This window comes from Paramormyrops kingsleyae, chromosome 3 (assembly GCF_048594095.1).
Source record: "Paramormyrops kingsleyae isolate MSU_618 chromosome 3, PKINGS_0.4, whole genome shotgun sequence".
Lineage (NCBI taxonomy): Eukaryota > Metazoa > Chordata > Actinopteri > Osteoglossiformes > Mormyridae > Paramormyrops > Paramormyrops kingsleyae.
This window is the reverse complement of record NC_132799.1, coordinates 40,499,057-40,526,441: the sequence shown is the minus strand read 5'-3', so window position 1 is coordinate 40,526,441 and position 27,385 is coordinate 40,499,057. Positions and strand designations below refer to the sequence as shown.

Here is a 27,385-nt window from a genome sequence, read left to right as displayed (position 1 = left end):
CCCGGATCAATGTACTGGCTGCACCCCCCTCTCCTCAGGCCTGGGTGCACATGTATGTACAGTATATATACAGTTAGGCAGAGTCCTTTAACTACCCTGCCACCTGATAAGCATGAAAATTGTTAGGTGTGTGTTTGTAAGCTTTTTCAATGTAAATGAAGTCATAACCTTATTTTCCAATCAAGAAATATTACTTCAGAATTCACAAATCATGCTTGCTCGGATTACAGTATTTATTTATTATCCGCTTGTACAGTTTCTTTAAACATAGTTAGGTTCGATACATGCATTAAGAAACCCATGGTATACTAGGTAGGTAGCTTAGGGTGTTGGTTTGGGTTCTGCACCCAGATGCACTCTGGGTAACAATGGAACTTCTCATAAATGCATAAACACAGGATTTCATTTTGCGCTAATCCTCCCTTGAGTCTGTATCAGACATTTTCTCCTCAAGATTTATTGTAAGTATCCTACTTTAATTACGCGTATTGAAAATGGATTGTGAAACAGAAAAACACAATGAACATGTATTGAGAGTGAAATCCTTAAATTTGGATGTAGGCTATGAAACTCTCTGGAAGCTTGATCTCTAAAAAGTTATGGCAAAGACATGAGGATATATAAAATATACTTAACATATCTGAAAAACCATAATAATCAGACAGTAGTTCTGAAGTTTACACAACTGCAGGATTTTTTAACAACCTAAAAATGTAATTAAGTAGAAAGTTTCAGTTGCTATCAACTACAGCCAATTTATTTTTGTTTTTGCAGTGAACAAAGAGACTTCTAAAAAAAGTTAGACAGAAAAGTTTCCCTGGTTTCACGCTTTCCTTATGTTTTTGATGTTCTATGTTCCCCTCAGGTGGAGCTCAGACGTGATGGCGGGTGTATTGGTACCAGCGGTACAGCCCATCATAGTGGAATTCCCGCCACTGCTCTGTCTTCTCACGGGTCCGCTCTTCCTGCTCTGTGGTGTGCATAGGAGGGACAGCCAGTTATAGAGTCAAAGGTCAGAGGTTAAGCTAATGCAGAGGTATTCATCCCTATATTTTGAAAATGTCATTAATCTTAAAATCCTCAATAATGTGTCATAATATGCAAATATCATCACAGATATAAATTCATAATGTATCCCAACTAGGGTCACAGGGGGGAACAATAGGCGCAGGCAGGAACCAACCCTGGGTAGTCGCCAACACACCGCAGGGCGCATACTAGTGATGGACAAAACGATACTTATGAACCATTTGATGTATTTTTTGACTCCACTAGATGGTGCTGTCTGTTCAAAAAAGGGCTCAAAGCATGCCCCAAAGCAAGCCAAGAGCACCATCTAGTGAGGTAAAAAAATACAGAAAATGGGTCATGAAGCTTCATTTGCCCATCAGTAGCACATACACCCACAGGGCCAATTTAGACTCACCAATCAATCTATCCTGCATGCATTTGGACCATGGGAGGAAACTGGAGCCCCCGGGAAAAACCCACACGAACAGAGAGAGAGCGTGCAAACTCCACACAGAAAGTACCCAGGACCAAACTTAGGACCATCTCACTGTGAGGCAGTAACGCTAATCACTGCGCCACCACGCTGCCCTGTAGTCATTTTGTTTTCATTAATTATTATGCATTTGTTCCCGGTGTTTGGCTTTTGAATATGCATTTATAACGGGATTCCTAAATATGCTATTATACAGAAGCATTTGGCATGCAGTAAACTGACCTTTATACCAGTGGACAGAATTCTGAATTTCTGAGAAATATGTCTGCTGTCATTTTTATTTAGAGGAGTGTAAAAACATCAGAATAATATTATTTAGGCATGAAAGATAGAAAAGATAAAGAAATCTGATGCTGACCACTGCACCATGCAGCAGCCTGATAGTAAGAATGATTTCCGTGGCTCATCAGTGATGCAAAATAAGAATGGGATCATCCTGACGATGACTTACCATCACGCACCTCCTCCACATAGTTTTCATACTCGTTCCTCTGCTCTTCTCTGTACTCCCTTCGCTGCTCATCTGCTGCTAGGCGCTGTCTTTGCTCAACTGTATGTGGGCAATATGTGCAATGTAGAAATATGATACTAGAATGGTTGCCCTGACCATTTGCAGGATATGTCACACTTCACCTTATCTACAGCCACCAACTCTTAATAGCCCACTTTAGTGCCTGTAAATATATGCAAGTTAATCTGGGCTAATAAATAAATACCATAAACATTTAACTGTCTGTTTACAATAGTAGAAATGCAGGCTAATATTAAATCACTAAAGTTTGCAGTTTAGTTGCACTGATAAGATAATGACCTTAAGTCATTTGTACTGTAAATGTACAGTACACAACAATGTACATGTAAATAAAGCATGTTTCCTGATAGCCCCTGCAGAGCATCATGTGATCACCTGTCTGGATGGTGGTGTTGAATGAAGGATGAGGCCCAAATGGGTGTCACCCTTCACCATCCAATCATTTTGGAGCAAATGAATCACTGGCCACATACTCTGTTACATTCAGACACACCTTATGATCATTTGAAGTGCATCAGCAGCCTCTACGGAGACTTTCAGCCCAGTAGTAGTTTTTCATTTAGTTTTGCAGCACCTAACATGCCGACCAGTTTGACTCATGCCCTTCAGCAGTACACTCATTTAGCCATAGCACCTCCCAGACACCCCCCAAAAGCAAACCAAATAGACTGCTGTTTCTACCACCCAGCCCCCCCAAAACAAATCTCACATCTAACCACACATTTTGCATTAATGTAAATGATAAATGTCAACCCTGTATCACATACACATACAGAGAGAGACAGAGAGAGAGAGAGAGAGAGAGAGAGAGAGAGAGAGAGAGAGACTGTCGATTTAAGTCTATGTCTATGGGCAAAATCCTAATCCCGACTATGACAACCTTAACCCCTACCCAGCCCTAACCTTAACCATAATTAACCAAACAAAATACAAGACTTTTAGCATTTTTAGTTTTTGATTGCATTCAGAGATTTTTTTTCATAAAACTTAGTTTGCACTTGTGAGGACAGGAAAAATGCCACAAGGTCAAAATAACACTTTTTTTTTTTTTAATCACCATATGAGGATATTTGGTCCCCACAATGTCATATATATATACATGCCCCCCCCCCCCCCACACACACAAACACACACAGATGCTATGGGGCTACACCCAGATAAAGGAACCTGCCCGTAGATGTCAGAGGTCCATACAGTAAAATAGTGTTACACAGCAAGACACAATGTCATACATTCAAATCACCATCATGATACAAATAAAAGTCGAAAATGAAATACCAGCACCAGTTACCCGGTCAACTTGTGGATTCTGAACCCTGATCCAGCTGGACTACAGTTTGTGCAAGTTAATCAGATTTGTCTCAGAAATCCTCACTATGAAAAAGTAGCCTGAAATGATTCACTTAGCATAACAAAATAGCTATAAAAAATGTAGAGCAAATGTCCAAAACTCACTCAGACTGTTATTTAGACATGACTGAGAAGAAGCTTCCCTGTGTTACAGTACCAGGAACAAAAACTCATTCAGTCCTCATGTAATCTAGCTGAGAACTAAAATTCACAGAAATGCATCGCATGGTCTTATCGAGTTCTGGAAATTTGCTCTTAAAGTGTGAATATCGATGTAAATTTCAGGATTTAGATAACTTCACCAGCTGTGCAGATTTATCATTCCTGCAGAAGTTGCTTTGTTTTGTGATCAAAAATCACAAATTTGCCCAGTGTTGTGAGGGGATTTATCCAACGCAGGTTATTGCGGGGCTGAGGTCCCTCTGTCTTTAGTGCGTATAAACTGTATAAACAGGTTGCCCTGGCCTGAAACCTGCCAGGGGTTAACCACAGATACGCCTGCACATTCCAGCTCCATGCTCCTCTTCCAAAGCCTCCCCGCAGCCAAGGGGACCCTTCAGCTCGATCCACAGTCACACACATCTAGCTTGGGGCTTTTGGAAACTCTCTGCGCGATAATTTTCCAGAGCTTGAGCCTATTTTTCATTATTTTCATCTGACGACCGTCTAGTCTGCCCTTAGTATGTAGTTCTGCTGTTCAGGGGCTGATGAGGGTTGGTGGGCTCAGTGTGGGCTCTGCTCCATGCTATCCTGTGACTCCTTCAGCTGCTTCCAGCTGCTTCCCATTCCCAGCCCCTATCCGGAGCTGGTCCAGAGACACCTGAAACCTGTCCTCCTGCATGCCACAATCCCCCAGCCATTCCAGGCGTCTGTTGCCTGGCAAAAGCCTGGTCAACCACAGCACTGGACCATAGACCGCTGCTACGGGGAACGGCATCTGTTGCTGACCACGGGCCACTTGGCTGTGAATCAAACTCCCACACTGGCCCCAGAACCTAACTGCTCGGTCCAGGGATCAGAGCACTTTCCTATACTAGGTCTCTAACTTAGTCTATGGTCCAAAAATTTCCTTAGAGTGGATCTTGATTTGGGTCCTCCTTTATGATTCTCTCTTTGACCTAGTTGTCTGTCCCAAAACCAACAGTGAATCCCCCCCCCGTCTCATCCTTAAAGGGGTGGGGACAGACCAAGAGAAGATCCAGAACACAAAGGAAGAAGTCTCACCATTGAGCTCATACTGTGACTTTATGGAACGCTGGCTACGTCTCTTGAAGAAGCTCGAGGCATCCGAGCCAGACACGAAGACCCTGCTGGCATGCTCTGAAGGGGGCGATAGCAGAGGGATGTGGTCATGGTGCTGCCAGCTCACAGATGGGACAGGGCACAAGGGATGACAAGCTCACCTTGGGGCTCCGTTGCTTTCACGTCCTTCTGGTCAGTTGACACTGCTGCTCCCTGGACCCCATTGCTGACTGTTTGAGGACAATTATGTTTTTATTTCATATTTTTCCTGATACCTTTTTACCTTGTACTAAACACCTCAGATAAAAAGAAAATTCCTGAAAAGTGCCTAAAAAGTTCAACAATAAATAATAATAAACATAGATAATAACTTTAATAAGTTCTGAGCTGCTTAGAAGTATCTCCTGGATGGCAGTGGTGGCTTCCACTCAGCCACAGGGACGTAACGCTCCTCGGTCGTACTCACAGGCCATGACGATTAGAGCGGCGAGCAGGGACAGGAGCACCGCGAGCGTCCTGGTCATGGTGCAGAGTGGAAGCACAGCAGCGCTGGGACCAGAACAATGGTGAATGAGGCGAGTGTGAAGAAACGTCTGCAGTGAGCGTGCTCATGAGGGGCGGGAGGCTGGAATTTCAAGGGAGAGGGGGGAGGACTTTTAAGGGATGATTTCTGTAGGGAACCAACCAGAGACACAGAGCATGTGTTAGAGACACAGAGTTCACCTCATACAACTGCATTCACACATAAACACGCACTCAACACAGTACCTTAACATTGATATGACATCTGTACAGCTACATATCCAATGGATGCTATTCACCATCAGGGGCGTAGCTAGAAATTCTGGCCCAGGGTATCCATGCCCCTCTTACACTTGTTCACCACTGTGGACAACATAGGTGCTGCCCAAAACCCACACACTTTAAATGGCAATAACACACTCTAATTAACTCACACTTTGCATAGTAACATGGCAGACAAACAAAAAGAGTGCAGCCACATAGTCTGTCATCACATTAACAATCACTCACATAAACACAGTGTCAAGATCAATACACAAAATAATCTGTTTAGATCTGTTTGAGGATTTAAGTGATTTGTTAATGGATTACTCCAATTACATTTACAATGCTGGAAGCTGGCAAAGTACTGGCCGAGCGCATGCAGGGCATGCAGGCAAGATGACTGCAGTGAGTGCAGGCACGTGCAGAGGGGGGGGCGGAGGGTGCTTGAGCACCCGCCCCTTTCCTCCAGGATGCCTCAAGTGCCCTTTTCTTGGGTTTTTTTTTTTTATGTGTATGTGCATATGGAGCCCTGTCTTTGCCCCTCAACAATAAAATGTAACTATTAATCTCAATTTTGATAAATAAAAGGATCTGGCTTGCATCAGTCACATGACTGCCATTAACCAATGCTCGCCCTTGAGGGCAGAGCGCGCTCGTTACGAGCCGGGTACAAGCTCGCAAAGTGCACGCGCATTTTCTGCAGGCTGGGTGGTGCGGAGCTGGAGGAGAAGCAGGCAAATTAATTGGAAGGTGCAGACTGCAACAAAACAGTAAATAGGGTGTACAGCGCACACTATAGTCTATAACAACAAATGAATTGAAATAAATGAGCATGCTGTTTGTGCAACAGCGCAACAAACATTACCTGTCCTTTTATGAACTGCACAAGTAGTGGTGGTCATTAACTGCTAGCTAACTGGGTAAGGGTGTTACAAGGGGGTCTGTAGCTCTGTCCACCGTTTTAGGGAACATGTTTTGTTTTAAAGTAAGTTACAGAACTTTTCCCTTCTTTTCTGGAGGGCTTTTATTTCACTAAAAACGATCTAATATGGATATCCACATAATTCCATATTAGCTTTGTCATGAATGTGAGTTGTTGTTATTCAGCCTGTTCTATCTTTTTTAACTTTGAGCACCCGCCCCTTTAAACGTCTCTGCACGGCCCTGAGTGAGTGTATGCTCAGCCCTGCCCCCCGCCCCAGTCCAACTCTGTCACCACAGAAACAGAAAGCTTGCCGTGCTGCATGAGGCAAGTTTCGGATAAACCAGCAATGCCTGACCCTTACCCTCGCCCTGCTTGTAAGTCTCAGAAAAATGTCACTTCCTCTGAGAGAGTGAGCAGGACTCATTGGCAACTCTAGGCTTTTCTCCCAAGGCCACATTTTGAAGTATAACTTTATAATATAATTTAACTTTAAGGAACTTGATATGTTTACATAGCATTTTCATCTGACCAATAGGGGCACCCCCTGCACCCAGTAAAATCAACTATGGCTTGACTATTATAATCATTACAATAAGATAAGAGCAGCCCTTGGGGCAATTATTTTTAGTTGAGGGCCATATACAAGCTTGCATCACCATGGCAGCAAGGGCCATTCTTTAATGATCATGTTTGTGTCCCATAAAAATTGATTTTTGACAATATATGCATATATCAATAGAAGCAGTCCATCTATCATGTTTTGGGGACAAAAATCGTCTAATTTCATAAACTTCATAGATGAGCTGGCTTGTGCCTAGGTCTGAATAACGGTATCCACTGTCCCTCAAAATGGAGATCAACAAAAGCTGCACATCTTCCCAGGTGAAGATATCTAGCACCACAACAGTATAAACCAAGCTGCATAAGAGGTGTGAGGGAGCGAAATAGACAGTTGTTCCTGTTTGCACAAGATCATCAGAGTCTCCTGCTAGTATGAATATTTGTTGTGTTGGCTTTGCAGATTACAGTTTGCTAAAGGGGCTTTGTTTCCATATCAAGGCTGTATCAGTAAGACTGTGTACAAGTTTTGTGGCATTACAGGCCTGTGTATTTCGGGGCTCTAAATCTGGATACTATCAAATATGTGCAAAAATCCTTTGACCTCATAGTGGGACCCACAGGCTTGTACACACACGTTCAGAAGATGTCTGCGACAACACCCACAAACTGATCACCTCAGAGGGATAAGAGAATATCACATCCATAAATCATACAACCCACCGTAATTCCAATCAAAGGAATGTTCCAGAAGAAACAAAAATATAGACCTTGTGAAATGAATGTGAATTCTTTATGATATAAGATAGTCAGCATTCTTCTCCTCCCATCACAAAAAAGAGTAATAAAGTCAAAACAGCAATAAAGGCCGTGTTTTACAAGGACATGTACAAAGTTGTTAAAATATTCACCTCCCAAACATTTTCTGCATATTTCCTATACTTTGGGTCTTCAACCATACTGATTATATAAAAACAATAAATGAAGAAATAACATTATTTACTGTGTAAAATTAAACTTAACCTAAGAAAATGCCAGTTAGGTCACACTTCGATCCCACATAACTGATTCCCACCATTAACAGGAATCTCTGTAACTACTCACTTGCTGTAGTCCTGAAGTCCTGTGCCTCCCAGCTATGCGGAGTTCTGCACAAGATCTTCAAGTTAAGCCTAAATATCATGAAGGTTCCGGTGCTGTGGAATCATCATGTCTAGTCCCTGTCCCGAAAAAGGCACGACCCTGTGCCCCATCAGACTACAGGCCAGTTGCACTCACTTCTCACTGCATGAAAGTCTTTGAGAAACTGGTCCTCGTCTCACTCCACCCAGTAGTTCTACCAGCACTAGATCCACTTCAGTTTGCTTATCGGACAAAGGTTGGAGTGGATGATGCCATTATTTACCTGCTGCACCGTGCCTACAGCCACTTGGAGAAACCTGGAGGATCCCTAAGGATCACATTCTTTGATTTCACCAGTGCCTTTAACACCATTCAGCCTGCCCGACTGGGGAGTAAGTTGTCTGCTATGCAGGTTCCGTCCCCCTTAGTCTCATGGATTATGGACTATCTAACAGGAAGGCCACAATACGTGAGGCTGCAGGGCTGTGTCTCAGACACAGTAATGTGTAGCACTGGAGCTCCTCAGGGAACAGTTCTGTCACCGTTTCTCTTCACCATGTATACATCCGACTTCAAATACAAGAGATGCAGAAATTCTCAGATGACTCAGCTATAGTTGGATGCATCAGGAATGGAGACGACTCGGAATACAAGAAGGCGGTGGACAGGTTTGTGGAATGGTGTGAGCTGAACCAACTGCAACTCAACATCAACAAGACCAAGGAACTGGTGGTTGACTTAAAAAGATTACGGTCTCCTGCTACTCCCCTGTCCATTAAGGGGGTGGATGTGGAGATCGTTCAGGACTACAAGTACCTCGGCGTCCACCTGGACAATAAGCTGGACTGGTCAAAGCATTCACTGGCTACCTACAAGAAGGGTCAAAGTAGGATGTACTTCCTAAGGAGACTCAGGTCTTTTAGAGTCTGCAACACCATGCTGCGGATGTTTTATGAGGCTGTGGTGGCCAGCACCATTTTCTTCTCTGTAGCAAGCTGGGGTGGCAGCATGAAAGTGGCAGAGGCCAAGAGGCTGAACAAACTTATTAGGAAAGCGGCTTCTGTAGTGGGTGAGGAACTTGACAGCTTGGAAATGGTGGCTGAACGGAGGATATTGTTCCGACTTCAGTCTATCATGGACAATGCTGATCACCCGCTCCACAATGTGGTGGATGATCAGAGAAGCACTTTTAGCTACAGGCTGACTAGCTTTAAGTGCTCCACTGAACGCTACAGAAGATCTTTCCTACCTACGGCCATCAGACTATATAACTCGATAAAATGATCTCACACCCAGCCTCAGACGCTACAATAAATAAATAAACTCCATCCCGCCACACACCATACCTACCTTACATACCATACCTTAGCCTGGGCAAGAAACCTGCTGCTATTCGGATGTGCAATGTTCATCTGGTAATTTACCTGTGTAAATTACCACGTAACAGTATTTATTCTATTTATATATATTGTATTTCTGCTTCTGTATATATCATGGTGTACATAGCGCAGAGTCTCTCATAACTTTATTTTTAGTTCTTATTCTTATATCTGATATTCTTTTCTTTTATGTTCTTGTCCTGTGTCTATGTGTGACCGTCTGTAGTAACATGAGCAATTTCCTCCGGGATAATTAAAGTTTTTCTGATTCTGATTCTGATTCTGATTCTAGTCATTGCACACTCCCTCAGTGAGCCATGGTGCAGTTTTAGCTCAATCCTCCATGCAGGCATATGGCATCTGTGGGTCTAATCGCATTGCTTGCTTGGTTCAGGTCCTTTCAGAGGGTTTTGGCCCAACTTGTTGACTAGGGTTCTCCAAAACTTCTGATGTGGACTCTCCTCCCATTATTGTCTCTCAGATGAATGTCTTGATGCAGGACCTACTGGTTCCTCGGCTTCAGCTCATGGTGGATAACCTGACATTCTGCTGTAGAATGTTCTGGAACTGAGTGACTTAGAGACAGGTCTAGGTGCAGCAAAGCATCTCCAAACCATGATTCTACCACCACAAGGCTTTAACAAGCTTGAATTCAGCTTTAGTTTCTCACCACACAGACAGGGGGGCATGTCAGCCAAAAAAGTATGGCACAATTGTCATAGTACATTGTTACAGGAGACTCATACATTGAGCTCTGAGTCGCTTTTTATATTCTCTCATGGCCCTCTCTCACCCAAAATCCTTCTGAGGGAAGAAACATGAACACTGGCTGAAGAAAAGACTAAGCCCCACTGTTGGCTAGGACCTTTGTATTGCTCCCAAGTGATAAGTAGGATAGCCATTACTAGGGAAAATTCAATAATCTCCCAAATTTTTGAACAACAAGGTCTTGATATTGAATTGGTGCAGCCACAGTGTCAGAGCTGTCTGTGTAACACTTCACAGACAGAGAAGGATCCTAATGAATTTCTTTTGATCGAGGCCTGATCTGGAAAAGCTTGGCAACACTGACCTGCAAAGCAACCTCACAACACTCTCTCTGCATCCTACAAATACATATTAGACAAGCAAAATAAATTCAGATTCCATAAGACTGACTTCTACTCCTGTTAACATTCAAGTACAAGCAGTGTGACGAATAGAATATTATGGTTTCCAGCAGGTGTTCTGAAGCATTTAACTGGTACTGAGAAAAAATACTTTTTTCATAGTTTTGCCACAGTGATATATTGAAAAATTGACCATTTTTTCTAGAAACAGAAAAGTCCCTTATACTGTCTGTATAATTCTATAAGAAAAATATCCCAATAGAATCATAATCCAGTTTGGCGAAATATGTTCACACAAACAGGGAATTTATGTCTGACTGTCAGTAGCTCACAGAAGATGATGATGTTACTTCAGTTGCTCTGAAGTTACAAACAGTACAATCTGTAATTTAACAGCAGGAAACAGAGGAAAACCAGAAAAACACATTTGTTAAAGGTATAGTGCTAAACCAGCTAACAGAACCTACAGCTTTTTTCTTTCAAGCTTAGGTCAGTATCTACCACGTTACATCCATCCCCATGTAATCTGCAGGAAACTGCAGATGAAGCCTCCTTTACTAATCGTAACAAGGGGAGCAGGAGCAGCTGTGAATCTCTTCGGGGTTTCACTGGAGTGCCTTGACAGAAGGAGTTAAATAGGAGAGCCAACAAGGCTCCTCTGTGAGCTACACTGCTGCTGCTCAGACTCCACCTGAGTCCTGGCACAAGCCCAGGGAGGAGCAAGTGTGAGAGAGAGAGAGAGCACTGAATGGGTGAGCTGTTAGCAAGAGGCTCAGAGAATGGAGCTGAAGTGTGAGCGTGTGTGTGTTCTGCCAGGACATGCTTGTGTGACCCATAGTGTGTGTTATAACACACTTAAGTGTCCCAGTGCATGTATGTATGTCATCACATACTTATGTGTCCTAGCCTGTGTGTGTTATATTCACTTTTATTTCGCAGATGCATTTGTTCAAAGTGGTGTACAAGTGAGGCAGATAGCATAATACAAACATATATGCTGTCAAGGAGTCAACTTATTTTCCTGATGTCATACTGGGCAAATCTGCAAGATCAGGACAGTGCTGTTATATGCTCAGCAAAAGACAGCATGTCATCTAAACAGCAATGTTGTGATGGAAGGTAGAGATGGCAGGGCAAAAAAACTTAGTCTTGGAGAGATTTAGCTGGAAGTGAAGGTTCTTTGTGCAGGCTGCGATGTCACTGAGGCATAGAGATCCAAACAGAGAAAGTGGTGCCGTCAGGAGGGAAGGTCAGGTATATCTCAATGGTTTTCTGTGAAATAGTGTTAGGTGAAGCCATGAGACTGGATGATCTGACCTTGAGAGATAATGTAAAGATATAAGAGGAAAGGATGAAGGACAGAGCCATGGGGAACAATGGTTGTTACCTGACATAGCACCTCTGCACCCCACTTGATCTGTCTGTTCGAGTGCTGCAAAGTTGAGAAAGGGTGATCAGGAGGATTTGATGATTTACTGTATCAAAGGCTGCAGAGAGGCCTAGCAGGATCAGGATGGACGACCAGGATGCTTGTGTCCCAGTGTGTGTCTAGTAAAACACACTTATATGCCCCAGTGTGTATTAGAACACTCACGCATCCCTGTACATTGTGTCCCACTGTGTGTGTTTTTCTGTGTGAGATTTCATGATTAATGCATGCTCCTTATTGGTTGTTCCCATTACAATCTTTGCATCTGTCAGTGTGTGCATGTCTTTGTGCATCTGCATGGTTTTACACACACATGAGTTCGTGTCCAACTCAGATGTGTCTCCACATGGTTCTGTATGCAAGTAAGTATGTTTGTGTATGTGTACATTTTAAGTATATGAGGGAGTGATGGAAGGAAGGAGTGAGGGAGTGTGGCTACTTCTAGGGAGGTCTCTGCCTGTCTAACACTGCTTGATTTGTGCTCATGGTTCCCTGCAGTGTCCCCTCCCCCCTTTGAAACCAGGTACCTCCCTCCGAAAGGGCCCTGGAAAAGAATAAACAAATCTCTTAAATGCTCACCACTCAGACTTGTTGTGGCAACACAGTTGATCACATCGGAACATCTCAGATCATTAGGCCATGGTGAGTGTGGGTGTGGTGAAATTAAACGCGCATTTAGCTATACTCACATCTGGCACCAGTACTCTATGTTAGAGGGCTCCTGGCTATAAGCATTAGGTAAATTTCCCCTTTCATGGCAAATGGTCCTTTTCAGTAAGCTGTTTTTCAGGGCAAGAGACAGCTGTGTGAGGTGAAGAAACCCCGCCTCCAGGGAGACAGAAAGAACCAGAGTGTTTCCTTCTTAATTAAAGCATTTTACTAGCAGCAAAAATTGTTTGCAAATGACTATCAACCTGACAGACCGTGAACCTGGTGTATTTTATTTCCCAGTCCTCCCAACACTCCAGGAGGGGGAGAGGGCATGTTTCCCTTTATCTGCCCCCCATCCCAGTATCATCACACACCCCCAAGAATCCGTTTTTATGTCGTTAGCATGTTCTCCAACATAGGCGAGATCAGGCTCCATTTCTCCATTTTAACGTGCTTGAAAATTAATATCATGGTCGTCCGGTCAGTGCATTCGAATGAATCAGGGGGGGTGTGAACTGGGGGCCAAGCTAATCTCAGACATGTGGGTGGTTGGGAGGGGGGACGGCAGCCTGGTCTGCTATGGAAATGGGAGTAATAATAATTTTTAAAATCGCCTTATCTCCTCAAGTGGGCACAAGCCTGTGTAAGAGATGCTTTGCCTTATACCACATTAAGGACAGGTTCTCCTTGGCTCACTTGGCAAATCATAGGTGAATACTTCGTTCCTGAGTAATGGCTCATACAATCCAAGCTTGGCCATGTATCAATAACCCTCTGGACTCCCTTAAATAACATTGACTTGTTATAGCTTTGGTGTCCTGCAGAGGCATATGCATAAAAAACTTCCTAATAAAAAAAAAAAACAGATGCCATGAAGGCTCACTGGCAGCTATAGTCTTTCATCTGCTCCTGGTTCATTTATTCAACCAAATGATATCAAAATAAAAGAAATAAATGATGGATATGACAGGCCCAGGGCCACAGAGAGTACACGATGTTTCACACAAGTTGGGCAACACCCTTCAGTCATACCTGTCAAGTTTTGGATTTGAAAATAAGGGAAATTTTCCGGCACCCACCGCGAGCCATCCCACCACCCCAACCAAGCTCCAGTATCCCTTACATTTTAAGACAGGTGTACAAGAAATCTAAAATAACCACTTCTCATTTACATTTTATTTTCATTACACATTTTCTTTTAATTTCTCATGTTCACTAATGTGGCTCTCTGGCATTCACTAATGACTTATTATACAGATTTGTTGCAGACTTTGTATCCTTGTTGAAGTCGTCACAGAAGGTGAAAATAATGTTGTTTTTGGCACACAGCATTGCCATTTTAACCTCTGCATTTATGACCTGGTTAATGTTGTAAATGACCTGCTTTCCAGCCCAAACTGAATGTAAAACCCGCCCACCTCAATAAAAACCAGCCCAAATCTCCACCTAGCAAAAAACTTATGTTGAACGTAAAAGTATAGATGTAGCCTGATAAAGAGCATGACATTAAAAACAGTTTTATAAAATAAACACAGAAAAATGCACAAACAAGCTTCCTTGTGAGCAAAAAATTAGAACTATTTAGTCAGTCACATGCAGTTTTTATAGAACGGATCATACCTTTTCAAAGTATATTACTCATTTCTTGAACTGAAGAATGTTGAACACTAATAACTATGTACAGTCCATGAAAGCCAAACATGAGGCTAATACAAATCAAATTCCCCCAACAATTGCTGGGGAGGTTTGAAACTGGCTGATGTCCACCCGTTCCTGCTCAGACCAGAGCGCACATCCATGAGGCTTGATATGAGCGGCAGACCCATTCGATTTCTCGTGTCATCCTTTAGCAGCGTCACTTGGGAAAATGCCCTCTCAACGTGAGCGTTAGAGATGGGCAGAGTGAGCAATCTGATTGCACCCAGGGAAAGTTCTTTAATTAAAACAATTATTTCCCCCAGCATCTTTGAATGCTTCAACTTCAAGCCAAAAAGCGTCGATGGCTTGTTCGCTTGAGAATCCGGCTTATCCTACGTTTCTCCACTGGCTTTCTAAGACGTCTTCTGGACATGAAAAAAAATCAGTAGGTAAGTCTGTGACTCGAGGCCTGTTTATAGTGGACATCACTATTTTGGGGGAAAGCAACTCCAGTTTGCGCAGCATCTCCATTGAAGCAGGCAGGTGCATTTGATATTGAGCCAGCACTTCTTTAAGGAAAGCCAAGCACCGTGCTGAGATGGTCTCCTTCTGTTCAGGTGCAAGTGGGCTGAACTTTTTAAAGTTGTTTTGGCGCTTATAACAAGTGACCAATACAATTTCACTGTGATGTTTGGTTAACCAATGACTGTCACTGATTGATGATGTCATGTCATATTTGATAGATTCTCTGAATGAACTAATTGTGACGGCTGACTGGACAGCTAAGTGACACGTACATTTTTTTATGTTTCTCCATATAATCACCATGATTTTTTTAATACAGTATCTGTATAGTTAGTATAACTCCGTAGTTTACTACGTAGCCCTAGGAGGTCATGAGGGTGGGAAAATATTTTTGCGATCCCGCTACACTTGCCCACTTAATTGGTATTTGCTGCAACCTGACGGCAAGGATAAACTTAAATAATACAGACATGTCATGTTTATGTTTCTCCATATAATCTTTTTTTAATATATTTAGTATATTTTTAATATATATTTTTTTAATGATAATAATAATAATGACAGTAAAACCCGCTAAATATTTTTAAAAAACAGCCCAAATTTTATAGACCCGCCCAATGCCAATTTTCCCAGCCCAACATAACCAAAAGAAGCCCAATTGGGCGGAAAACCGCCCAATCTGGCAACACAGCCTGCAGACTACTGCAGGTGGCAGTTCTCGCGAGACTACTGACAGTTCAGTTTGGAGAGGCAGAGGATTTTTTTTTTTATGATATTATAATACGGGAGATTTACGGGAAAATACTAATACGGGAGGATGTCGGGAAGGAGGGGTAAAATACAGTAGTTTCCCGGCCAAAACGGGAGACTTGACAGCTATGCCTTCAGTCGGCAGCCATACTAATTTACCTAGAAATCCATCACGATTGTTATTGAACGGGTTATGAGCTCTAGTATTCCATTGGCTAATGCTCAGGCAAAGTGCTTTTCTGCTTCACAAGGTCAGACCTCAAAAAACCTGTCATGTCTTCTCCCATTGGAGAGGAAATCACAGAGACTGGAGGTGCTTTCCCACCGAAGCTCAGGAACCTTGTTCCTGGGCCGCCTCAAGAGGACTTTTGTAGTTCCTGGCCACTTTCGTGTTGCTTTTGCACTGCACAACAGGAACTGTGATCTTTATGCTAAACAAGCATGGGAAACGCAAAAAGCTCATAGATTGAACTTCACATGTCATTTCATATAAAACTACAACACCATCCCAAAACCATGGCACATGAAGAAGTGGTTTTGTCAGTTATTGGGGGGGATCAGTCACACACTTTGATCTTTTGTTATCCACAGAATATAAAATGATGTTTATTGACTGTTATTCCTCTAAGAAGTGTAGCCAAAACCAGCGATATTAGACGAAAGTGAGCAGTCATCGATCAAATTTTCCGATGCAGAAATATGGCTACACAAGCAAAATGCATTGATTGATGCATTTTATGTAACTAAGACAAAAATTTTAAAGTGGGAAAGCATCTCTAGAGACTCTGTGGTTAACAGCAGGCTATAAAGTCTATCGCTACGGTAACCGCTGGAGAAATGTCATTTAATATTACAACTTTCCTTGGCCATGGTCAGACCAAGGAAAGGAGCTCAGGCAGTCACTCAAAACAAAATGTCAGTCACTGTGTGGCGGTGATGCGTTTCTTTAACAACATTGATAACAGAACCAAGCCAGTGTTTAATAAACTCATGAACAGATTAACTCAGACAATTAATGAATTTATTTAAGGCAACATACTACTGTTTTCATCCATTCCATCTATCCCACTGCATGCTCTTTTAAGTGTTTTAAAAAGCTGAATAATTATAGTGGGGGCCGAAAGTCCCTCCCACTACTGAATAAAAACGCAACCATGCAATAAAGGCATTCTAATGCTGATACAAAGATTTCCAGTATTACAGCACATTAGAAATGTCACAGATTATGTTAGAAACATGTAACCTGTCCCTTTTATCACTAAAATTGTGCCCAAATTATAAACTATCCAGTGAAGGATCTATTAGAGAATTGGGGAACATTGACTGCATGGTTAAAGTGCTACTGACCTCAAATCACAAACCCGCAGGCCCCGCCTAAAATTAGCAACGGATTCATCATTCAGGCAAAGTGACATCAGTTACACAGAAGGTGTCTGAGAGGCGGGACGCCCCGGCACGGCGCCTGTCATCCACATGGATTAGCTTCAGGTGGCAGAGACAAGGGCTCGGTCATCCCAGTTCCCCTCAAATTGACGTTCTCTCCCCCTGCACCAGGCGGCCCCTCAAAGCCCAGGTGTCCTGTACACCAGATGGCACCAAAAAAAGCAGAAGGAGAACCTTAACTGAAAATAAAGCATGTTGAAAAACATCAGTCCAATACAGGCAGTGCTTGGGTTGTAATGAGATGCAAGTGGATGCCATCCCCCCAAGGGAAAAATGACAAAAACCACCCCGTTTGAAAATACACCATCCCCCCCTCACCACTACCTAAATTGTTCCGCGTAATATCCCTCACATAAAAGCAAATGTACCGACTACACCACTATACAACTGGCAAACTGGCTTCCGGATCTGATTCCCTCCCGCCTCCACCAAGATTAGACCCCCAACTTGACCACTAACAGGATCATGAGGGTCTGGAGCTGTCTCAAGCAGCAGAGAGCAGAAGCCTGGGGAAAACCCTGTGCAGGAGGCAGTCCGCCACAGGGCACGGACATGCACACACACACTTAGAGACTGTGGCTAATTTAGAGATACCAATTAGCCAAAATGCATATCTTTGGACTACAGGAAGAAGCCAGAGTACCCAGGAAGCAATGTCCACAGAGCAGAGGCACAAATGTTCACTAAAAATAAAAAAGAATGTAACACAAGGGTGGGAACCCTTTTTATCTGAAGGCAGCTGTGTCTGTGTCTGTGGCAGCTATTGATTTACAGCAAAAACACAAATATGCTACTTCACAAAGAGTTATTTATCTTTACCATGTAGAATGCTGGTGTTTGCGAAGGTCTTAACACAGTTGTCTCATCCTGTGAAATGTTCCCTTGCGAGGCTACTTACTGCTCAGCTACGGAGCTCCATTACACAAATAAAATGTTGGGCGGAATCAATCACCACTGCATGCCTTCAGAAGAATGTGTTTCCTGTCCGGGGCACTAACTGCCTTCCTAGGTCACTCAGAATGAATGGCTGTCCTTCCACAACAAGGTTAACTGAAGAGAAGTGAACTCGTATGAAAAAATTGTTTTGCTAGTTTTTGCTTTCAGTTCCTACTTCATTCTTTTGAACATTTATGTTCTTAAACAGGCAATCCTAATTAGGATACAGGCAGGTGTCGCTTACCTGGGTGGTGCAGCATGACCTGCAGCACCACGAGTCCTTGTGGGGGATGCCAGACCACCAGCACTAGCTGAAAACTTTTAATCTGAACACTAAATCCCAATTCAGTGTTTACTAATTAACACTTTACTGAACATGTTATTATAGTGATGAATGAACAAATGAATGAATGAATTGTATAATACGTAGCATATCATCTTGTCACTGTGTAAATGTAGCATGTAAAGTATATTGTGTAGTAAATATTAGTATGTCGTAGTATACTGTTTAGTAAATGTGCAAATAGAGCACCATGAGGCTCAGGGAGACTATATTTCATCCTAGACGCAAACATGTATATTGATGGGCTGACAATAACGATCTGCTGAATCTTGAATGTCAAGCTGGTAATCTGGAATGTTAACACTTAACGCTCCATGCACTTTAGTTCCCACCTGAAACTTTATGTTGTCCAGGGAATACTTCCGGGCTGCTATCTCCTGCACCTCTTTCTCAATTTTCTCCTGTGTTGTCCCTTTCACGTCGATGTAGTAGCAGTCTGCACTGGCATAGTGACAGGAAATGGCCTGGGGAGGGAGAGCCACGTGGATTTCAGCTATGTTTCTGGGATGCAAGAACAAACACCGAAATGCCATCTACATTTGCAGAGGTGGGGTGGAATGTGAGTGTCATATTTTCCAGAAGTTTCCATCTTATAGTTGCTGATGTGTTTACAAAGCAGGATCTCCAACCTCAGACCTCACAATGCACAAACTCAGTGTTTAAGTACCTGCCATCATAGTAACTATGAAAGCATACCTTATAGGGGTGTAACAATACATCGATTTGTATCGATATATCGATTCAACGGCAAACGATCCGATGCATCGATGTGACCGCATAAATATCGATACATGCATTTTTATTTTCTGGCCTGTTCCAATATTGTTTTCATGATCCACTCTGACGTATACATGGGCTACACCAGGGGTGCCCAATACATCGATCGCGATCTACTGGTCGATCGCAAAGGTAGTGTGGGCAGATCGTATGGCATAAAAAAATAGCGGATGGATGACGCGTTCAACCGCGCCAGCTGCTGCAAGCTACCGAGTCGCCTAGTCAGCCTCCAATTTATTTCTACTAAACTTAAGAAAGGGTATAAAAATGAATGGGGGAGCTGGACCAAGTAAGAAGCCTCTAGCACACGAGAGGGTCATACGAGCAGCTCATGACAGTTATGGACATACTTTTTGTTACACTTTTGTATTTGTCTGGAGAAGACTTGATTCAAAATAAAAATTAGTCACCATGTTAATCTACATCCATCCAAAGTTTTTATTTTTACCTTATTGCACTTTATTTTGCTTGATTTATGGGACATACTTGACTACACTAGATTTTGTTTACAGTTCCCAATAAAATATGATAAAATGCTAATTATATTTGCCTTTTTTAATCCATTGAAATGTAAAGGATTGTGTGAAATTTCATCATTTCGACTACTATCCCCAGTATCAAACTGAATCGAATCGTGGGAATTTCTGAGTTATCAAAAAAAATCGAACTGTTGGCTTAAGGAATCGATACTGTATCGTATCGTGAGGAAAGCTGTGATTTACACCCCTAATACCTTATTGGTCCGCAGAAGGTATGCGCACATAAAACAGCTTTAACGATAACACAACAACAAAATAACTGAAGGGCAAATTCCAAAACTTACTCACTCCACAGGATACATTTTTGGGAAAATTTCAGAGGACTTGGTTCCCAATACTGGAACATATAGAAAATCCTGAATTGACTATGTACATAATTGTACAAAAATTACAAAAATAAAGATTTTATTTTACCAGATGTTTTACCAAATGTTAATTCAAATTTTATCTCTAAAACCTATTGGATCCTCACCCTCAAAGACTAGCATGGAGCATCCTGCTCTAGAACCCAAGGATCCATTGATGCAGAGCCTGAGATCTACATTGGGTTCTGTATAAGTTACCTTCCGAAAGCCCTGAGTCTGGTTCATTCCCGATCCATGGATCAGCAGAGGGTGGAAGAACACCGTGTCTCCTTTCTCCATCTCCAGGTGAACCCTGGGCAGGTCTGGGTTGTAGTCCCGAACACCATGGTACATCTTATTCACCCCACCCTGGATGCCAGTAGAATGTGAGAGGGAAGCAAAAGGAGATGAAAAGAAGCTGTAGTTTCCCCGCTAGGTGAAAAGACCTTTACTTGCAGCTAAAATAAAGTTAAGAAAACTTCAAAGGATGGGAAGAGAGTAGATTATTACGCAAGAACTGTACAAGGACCAACACCATTTTAAATTCACGGCACCATCCTCAGCTTTTGGGTCTGTACCCAGCTCTGTTGGGGACATCTAGCTCCATATGCCACCCCCACCCCCAACCCCCATTAGCACCTCCCTCCTGTAGGCACACAGACCTCCCACTCAGGGTAGTCATGCTCCTTCAGGGTGCCACGGTGGGTCCCAGGCAGCACCACCAGGCAGCCGTTACGTTGGTGAATGTGCTCCATGGCGGTCCAGGCGCAGACAATGCGGTCAGCAGGCCGGAAAGGGAAGTAGTGCAGGTCCTGGTGCATGGGGTGACGGGACGTCTTCTTCCCTGTCAGGGAACCAAGCCAGAGGTCTAGGTTCACGCTGCTCAGCTCCCAACTAGGGCTATTACGATTACTAATCAAGTAATGTATTGACGATGAGAGTGAAAAATCTGATAACAAAAGAAACTATAGGGATTCAGCGATGATGTTCTGGCTTTTGTTGGTGCATTTGTGTTATACATGTAATGTAGAGCAAAACAGTAACAGTTGTGTAGTCTACTCATATTTTAATCAAGTCCCTCCATTATTTTTACTTGTATTTCTATAATGACTATTTTGTAAATGCAACTATCACATAGGAAGAACAGATAGTCAACTGAGTTAAGCCAGTAAGTAACGTTAAAACATTTCAATATTGTCAGAGGAAACAAAACTTCGCATGGGCTGCAATTTTAATGATGGTTCCTTCTCAAGATTATCTAGTATCAGTATAAAGTTTACTGCCACTGCTTTTTCATGAGTCCTGCATGCGCTCTCGGAGCCAATTGTAATCATTTTCATCCATGCTGTTGGACTGGTCACCAAAAGAGATTTGTCTTCCACTGTATGGAGATATTTTGGATTTCATAGAAACAATATTGAGCAAAAGCAAGTGATTTGTCAGCACTGCTTTGTGTCTATTTGCACAGCTTGCAGAAACAACACCAACTTATTTGACAGATTCTATTGGTAGATAAGTTCTGTTTGGCTATAGTATATTTTGGGTAAATGAGCAACTCTGTTTTGTTTTATACATGTTAATTAATATTATATATAACCAAATTATATAGTTGTTATATAGCCTACCATACTATGTAAGATGATGCAGCTACTGTAAGTAATGGGGCTAGTCTTCATTTTAGCGGTTATAGATATTGTATATAGCAAATTCAGCATAATAATTTAAATGAAAGTGATGAAAAAGACAGACTAGGGTACACCAAGAGGCTAAAAGTTACATAGCTTATAGTTATTAATTAAGGTTATTTATGGCTAACCTCAGTTTTGGATGAGTCCGTGAATGTCTTTTTAAGATGGGGTTGCATTGCAGTCGCACTGTTGTGGATATTTTTCATTCACTTTCAATGTGAAATGATCCCACACAACTGAGGGTTTCACTCTCTTTATATTTGGACCTACATCCACTATGCTCCATGTTCCTTCCTCCATATCAAATCAAATTGTATCAGATTTATCAAGTTTATTTATGAAACGCATTACAGTACCGCAACCAGTGGTAGAAGCAGGCAATTAAATGAGTTTCCCTGAGAGCTTCCTATGGTAAGTAATAGAAATATGTGAAGAAAATATAATCATAAAAGAAAATAAAATGGAAATGTGCAAATTGTCCCTATTAATAGCCTGATCAGCTATTGATTGTGTTACTGCCTGAAGGTAGAAGGTGCTGCAGTGTCTTTTTGTCTGTAATCTGATGCTCTGATACGGTTTCCTTGATGTGTAGTGGGGATGGCTAGGATCCTTAAGGATGGACCTGACCTTCTTGAGGCATCTACTTGTGTTGATATGTTGGATATCAGGCAGATTGCAACCCGCAAAACTATATTGCCGAGTAATTGAGAATTTTAACTGACACTTTGAAAAACAAACAAACAAAACTGAGGAATCAAGTTTAACTGAATAATTGTGACAGCTCTACTCCCAATTCTGGCGTAGAGGACTCACATATGCACATTTGCAAGTTGCATTTATTGTGGTAAACTGTTTGAAGTGAACACACTGCCATTTTCCAAATAGCCATAACCTGCAGCATGGCTGACAACTACTATATAGGTGCAGTGGGGGAAGGGAGTAAAAGTGCAGAGTGAAGTTTTTGTGTGCTTCCTAGTGCTTTCCCTTCCATATGTGAGGTCTAAATCGGACTGTAACTCGTCATCCCTAGTTAATGATAAAACCTATTAAGAGTTGTGTGCTGTTGGTTCTTGCTCTCCATCCTGACAAGAAAAATTCTTACAACTGGGTTTTGACTGTCCATTTATAATAAGCTCTATAAAAGCACTGCATACTGTTTCAGTATGGAAAGCGGAACAGGGATTTATGGGTGTCCAGACTGACTGCAAAAACGTATGGTCCAATTTATACCTGACATCAAAGTGTTTAGCACATCAATTAATCCATTACAAGAATATTCATCGACCTTATATAACACCAACAGAGGTTTCAAAAATGAATATTTCCCAGAGCTCACATTGCACACTATGCCATAATTCCAGTCACTTTCCTTCATGTGTTTTGGGATTGCCCCACTATATCTTAATTCTGGAAGTATGTCATTCAAATGTTGTCCAAGTCTTTTTGCACTGATCTCATGCTCGACCCTAGTCTTTGCTTATTAAATGACTTAAATCTCTTCACTTGAACTTTCTCTACTGTGAAAAGCATCTGGTATTCACAGGCTTTACTGCCACTTTCAAGACAGACAAATTTGAAATGTTTCTGAATTACATCCATGCTTAATGATCACTCCACTGGAAGAGACTACCGCCAGATTTAATAGAGCTAGTTAATCCACAGTTCTTGCACAGAAGGGACTTTGCTTATCTATTACAAGCATTCTGTGCTGTTGATGTTTCTGTGTTATCATTTTGATGTCCTTGGCAAAATTTGTATTCATTCCCAGATCCACGCATTGTTTATTATTATTACTCATTTTTGTTTTCTGTCTTATTTTAGGTTTTAGGTGCATGCTCAATTGAAAACTAATAAAAAGCATAATCACAAAAACTGCCTTTTTAATAATATATATCTAAGTAAATATACACTCACCTAAAGGATTATTAGGAACACCATACTAATACGGTGTTTGACCCCTTTCGCCTTCAGAACTGCCTTAATTCTACGTGGCGTTGATTCAACAAGGTGCTGAAAGCATTCTTTAGAAATGTTGGCCCATATTGATAGGATAGCATCTTGCAGTTGATGGAGATTTGTGGGATGCACATCCAGGGCACGAAGCTCCCGTTCCACCACATCCCAAAGATACTCTATTGGGTTGAGATCTGGTGACTGTGGGGGCCATTGTAGCACAGTGAACTCATTGTCATGTTCAAGAAACCAATTTGAAATGATTCGAGCTTTGTGACATGGTGCATTATCCTGCTGGAAGTAGCCATCAGAAGATGGGTACATGGTGGTCATAAAGGGATGGACATGGTCAGAAACAATGCTCAGGTAGGCCGTGGCATTTAAACGATGCCCAATTGGCACTAAGGGGCCTAAAGTGTGCCAAGAAAACATCCCCCACACCATTACACCACCACCAGCCTGCACAGTGGTAACAAGGCATGATGGATCCATGTTCTCATTCTGTTTATGCCAAATTTTGACTCTACCATTTGAATGTCTCAACAGAAATCGAGACTCATCAGACCAGGCAACATTTTTCTAGTCTTCAACTGTCCACTTTTGGTGAGCTCGTGCAAATTGTAGCCTCTTTTTCCTATTTGTAGTGGAGATGAGTGGTACCCGGTGGGGTCTTCTGCTGTTGTAGCCCATCCGCCTCAAGGTTGTGTGTGTTGTGGCTTCACAAATGCTTTGCTGCATACCTCGGTTGTAACGAGTGGTTATTTCAGTCAAAGTTGCTCTTCTATCAGCTTAAATCAGTCGGCCCATTCTCCTCTGACTTCTAGCATCAACAAGGCATTTTCGCCCACAGGAATGCTGCATACTGAATGTTTTTCCCTTTGCACACCATTCTTTGTAAACCCTACAAATGGTTGTGCGTGAAAATCCCAGTAACTGAGCAGATTGTGAAATACTCAGACCGGCCCATCTGGCACCAACAACCATGCCACGCTCAAAATTGCTTAAATCACCTTTCTTTCCCATTCTTACATTCAGTTTGGAGTTCAGGAGATTGTCTTGACCAGGACCACACCCCTAAATGCATTGAAGCAACTGCCATGTGATTGGATGATTAGATAATTGCATTAATGAGAAATTGAACAGGTGTTCCTAATAATCCTTTAGGTGAGTGTATAAAACCCACTGTTTCAATGTAAGACAGATACTGTCTCTGATTGCGGGGTGTGATGTTTGTAAAATATATGCAGGATGTTTCACATTTTTCTTTCATCTTCTAGCTGTTTTTAAATGTTGTGCCAGCTTCATCACAGCCTTGCCATGTGCTGATAAGGCGGCGGCCAGAGCTTTGAAAGCTCACCTGCATCCGGCGGCTTGTTGATGAGCATAGTGTGCATGGCCATGATGTTCGGCCCGGTGAAGCACTCCACGTACTTTAGGATCTGACACACAAAGGGTGCACAGGTAAACAAAGCAAGGCGGTTGACATAGCAGAAATTAGGCCATAATCAGACTACTGGCAGGGACTGGCCTTGGGGGGGACTTGAGGGTGTCAGTGTGTCAGAGGTGGGGGAGGTCTGTTGCCTATTTTCAGACCTGAGGCAGGGAGCAATAGCAGAACAGCTCTGGGTCCTCCTGGAAGTCCTGCAGCTTGGACACCGCCTTCTGGTCAGGGACAAACTCCGACTTGGCGATGACCACATCCCGCATAATGATCAGACCTGGGATGTGAACTTCTCTCCTACAGATGCGTTCGAACTCCGTCCTGAGAGGACAGACAGACATCTGTTCATAGCCGAGACGACTTCCTAGTGAGGCCCAGTATCACACAGGCTTCAGCCAAACCAATCTACCTGAATGCCTCAGAACAAGAGCACCTTCAGGATTCAGAGTTGCCGAGACACATCTGCCTGCAAATGGCACCTGCCTGAAACAGCTACCATTCAACATTACTGTAAAATGTGTGTGGTTCTAGCTATTATATTATGTTAATATGAAACTTTGTTTGATATTCTAGTTAAACTGCCAGCCTACATACACTGAGAGATAAGGGTGGTCATGTGTTTTCCACTAAGGTCCATGCTATGATATGCAGAGACAAAAAATAAAGTTGTCATAAATCACTGGAAACAAGTTTTGTACTGCTGGAACAATTTAGATTTTGTCGGTTATGGCTGTTCACAGGCTTGCCTGAATTTTTCAATGTCCTCTGCAGACACGAGGTTCTTAATAAGCAAAAAGCCATTTTCCTCATAGAAAATCCTTTGCCCAGGTGTCAGGATGCTGTTATCAAGGGTGTACCTGGAAATCAGATTTTAAAAAAAAACATAGAATTTGTACAACTCAGTCCATCATTTGCTAGTCTCATTTTAACAGTTATTTCCAATTCTGTTTCTGAAATGTCCATTAACACGATCCCTGTCTCACAAAACAGTATGCCTATGGCACCCATTATAGCAGCAAGTTGATTCACAGCACTTGGAAGTAACAACTTCACTTTAGTAGTCAGGACAATCTGACCATATCCAGTGTGGTGAAAATAGGGCCACTGACTAATACTCAATTATGGAGATGGACTTGTAACACTAATGAATAAGTGGTTTTTTGTTTAAAAACACCTGAATAATATATACTGGTGGGGTCAGCAAGGATAGAAGTTTGCAGGCTGAAATCCCAGACTGGTAAATACTGGTATACTTTTCCACAAGTATTTCACTGTGCCCAATCTGCTTCAGTAAATCCCATTTTTACAAACATGTAAACTCAGATAAATCTACTTGATCAGCGTCACTTTGAAGGTCCAACTCTTTGAATTTTTGTAGGTAATCATAAGCAGCTTACCGCAGCGGTAAAGTGCAATGTGAGGACACCGACGGCGCAGAAGTAGAAGACGCTATCTGAACAGTCAAGGTGAAGCGGACATAAAGTTTTTTAGATGGTACTTCAAATGGCTTATTCAACGAGCAGCATATATTAAAACTAAAGAAAACATAAACAAGTCCATTATGTATTACGCTTTATTCCAGTGCAGCACTAAATTCTTAGATCACGTTAAATTAATGTATCGTTCACGAATAGGAAGGCGAAAGGTTAAACACGTCATGAGTAACTTCTAAATTATGTAAACATGAAAATAAATAAAATATAAAGCTGAAAAAAATAACAAATGAAAATGCAAGGCCTTAGCCTCCCTTTCTTATGCCTCGGCTTTCCCTACTAAGTTGCAGCGCACTATGTGAGTTGCGGTACGGCGCAGCCTTCCGGATCTCATCGGTCAGGAAGGGCCAAAACACAGCGAAGGATACGAGAGTGGTAGAAGGATGATCCAGGTGATTCAGGACCATTTTCAGTCTTTTCGCTGCTCTAGACATCGTGCCGCGGTTCCAAGGCTTATTCTATGATTAATGGGTATTTTCATAAAAACGGAGAACTGCGCAGTTCGCTGTCCCCGGTTTCCAAATGGGGCAAAGTTTCACCGAGCTGTTATACAACACCAAACAGATCAAGGCGGGACATACCCTGCCTTCAGGTCATGTCGGGAAAATCGTAAATACGATATGAGAACACATGGACGCCACTACAAAGTCATTTACCAGTGAGGTAAATAAGCCTCGATCGAGTTCCGGGTTGGCGTGTGTCATTACAACAATCATGGCGGAAGGAATGGATAGGTCTCCTGTGAAAGACAAATTGTTTTGAAAGTAGTAAATTTTATGTCCCTAGCGGGACAGCCCAAAATATGAGCATACTGTCTTGCTTATAAATACGTATAAAAACCCATAATATTAAAGTTGCATGGTGTACATTGTCCCCCATAGTTTAATGCTTATAGCACACTTTACATGACATGTCTGTATTATTTAAG

At 42.2% G+C, this 27,385-nt stretch overlaps 2 protein-coding genes across 3 annotated transcripts; both read right to left on the bottom strand.

The window, feature by feature from the left end:
- Positions 1-219: 219 nt before the first annotated feature.
- On the bottom strand, positions 220-5,227 carry ucmaa (upper zone of growth plate and cartilage matrix associated a). Its single transcript, XM_023804903.2, has 5 exons — positions 5,095-5,227; positions 4,790-4,858; positions 4,611-4,706; positions 1,956-2,054; positions 220-970 (listed from the first exon to the last, which is right to left on the bottom strand). Exons 1-5 carry the CDS (start codon positions 5,150-5,152, stop codon positions 873-875), a joined length of 420 nt encoding a protein of 139 aa, XP_023660671.1. The 5' UTR covers positions 5,153-5,227; the 3' UTR covers positions 220-872.
- phyh (phytanoyl-CoA 2-hydroxylase) lies at positions 5,149-27,160 on the bottom strand. Of its 2 annotated transcripts, none has more exons than XM_023804900.2 (9): positions 26,826-27,160; positions 26,362-26,417; positions 25,711-25,821; positions 25,117-25,285; positions 24,881-24,962; positions 20,545-20,726; positions 20,102-20,251; positions 18,555-18,686; positions 5,149-5,298 (listed from the first exon to the last, which is right to left on the bottom strand). In XM_023804900.2, exons 1-9 carry the CDS (start codon positions 26,889-26,891, stop codon positions 5,149-5,151), a joined length of 1,098 nt encoding a protein of 365 aa, XP_023660668.1. In that variant the 5' UTR covers positions 26,892-27,160. The 2 variants fall into 2 exon arrangements, with proteins under 2 accessions (XP_023660668.1, XP_023660669.1); XM_023804901.2 differs by lacking the exon at positions 5,149-5,298 and adding an exon at positions 16,505-17,078 and having other exon boundaries at positions 26,826-27,158.
- Positions 27,161-27,385: the final 225 nt, after the last annotated feature.

Coding starts and splice junctions, on each gene's coding strand:
- ucmaa (XM_023804903.2), bottom strand. CDS start 5,152: ATGACCAGGACGCTCGCGGTGCTCCTGTCCCTGCTCGCCGCTCTAATC. Junction 4,707..4,789: donor GAAAGCAACGGAGCCCCAAG/GTGAGCTTGTCA, acceptor CGCCCCCTTCAG/AGCATGCCAGCAGGGTCTTC. Junction 2,055..4,610: donor GTCACAGTATGAGCTCAATG/GTGAGACTTCTT, acceptor GCCCACATACAG/TTGAGCAAAGACAGCGCCTA.
- phyh (XM_023804900.2), bottom strand. CDS start 26,891: ATGTCTAGAGCAGCGAAAAGACTGAAAATGGTCCTGAATCACCTGGAT. Junction 24,963..25,116: donor GCTATTGCTCCCTGCCTCAG/GTCTGAAAATAG, acceptor TTTGTGTGTCAG/ATCCTAAAGTACGTGGAGTG. Junction 5,299..18,554: donor TGGACAACATAAAGTTTCAG/GTGGGAACTAAA, acceptor GGTTCCCTACAG/AAATCATCCCTTAAAAGTCC.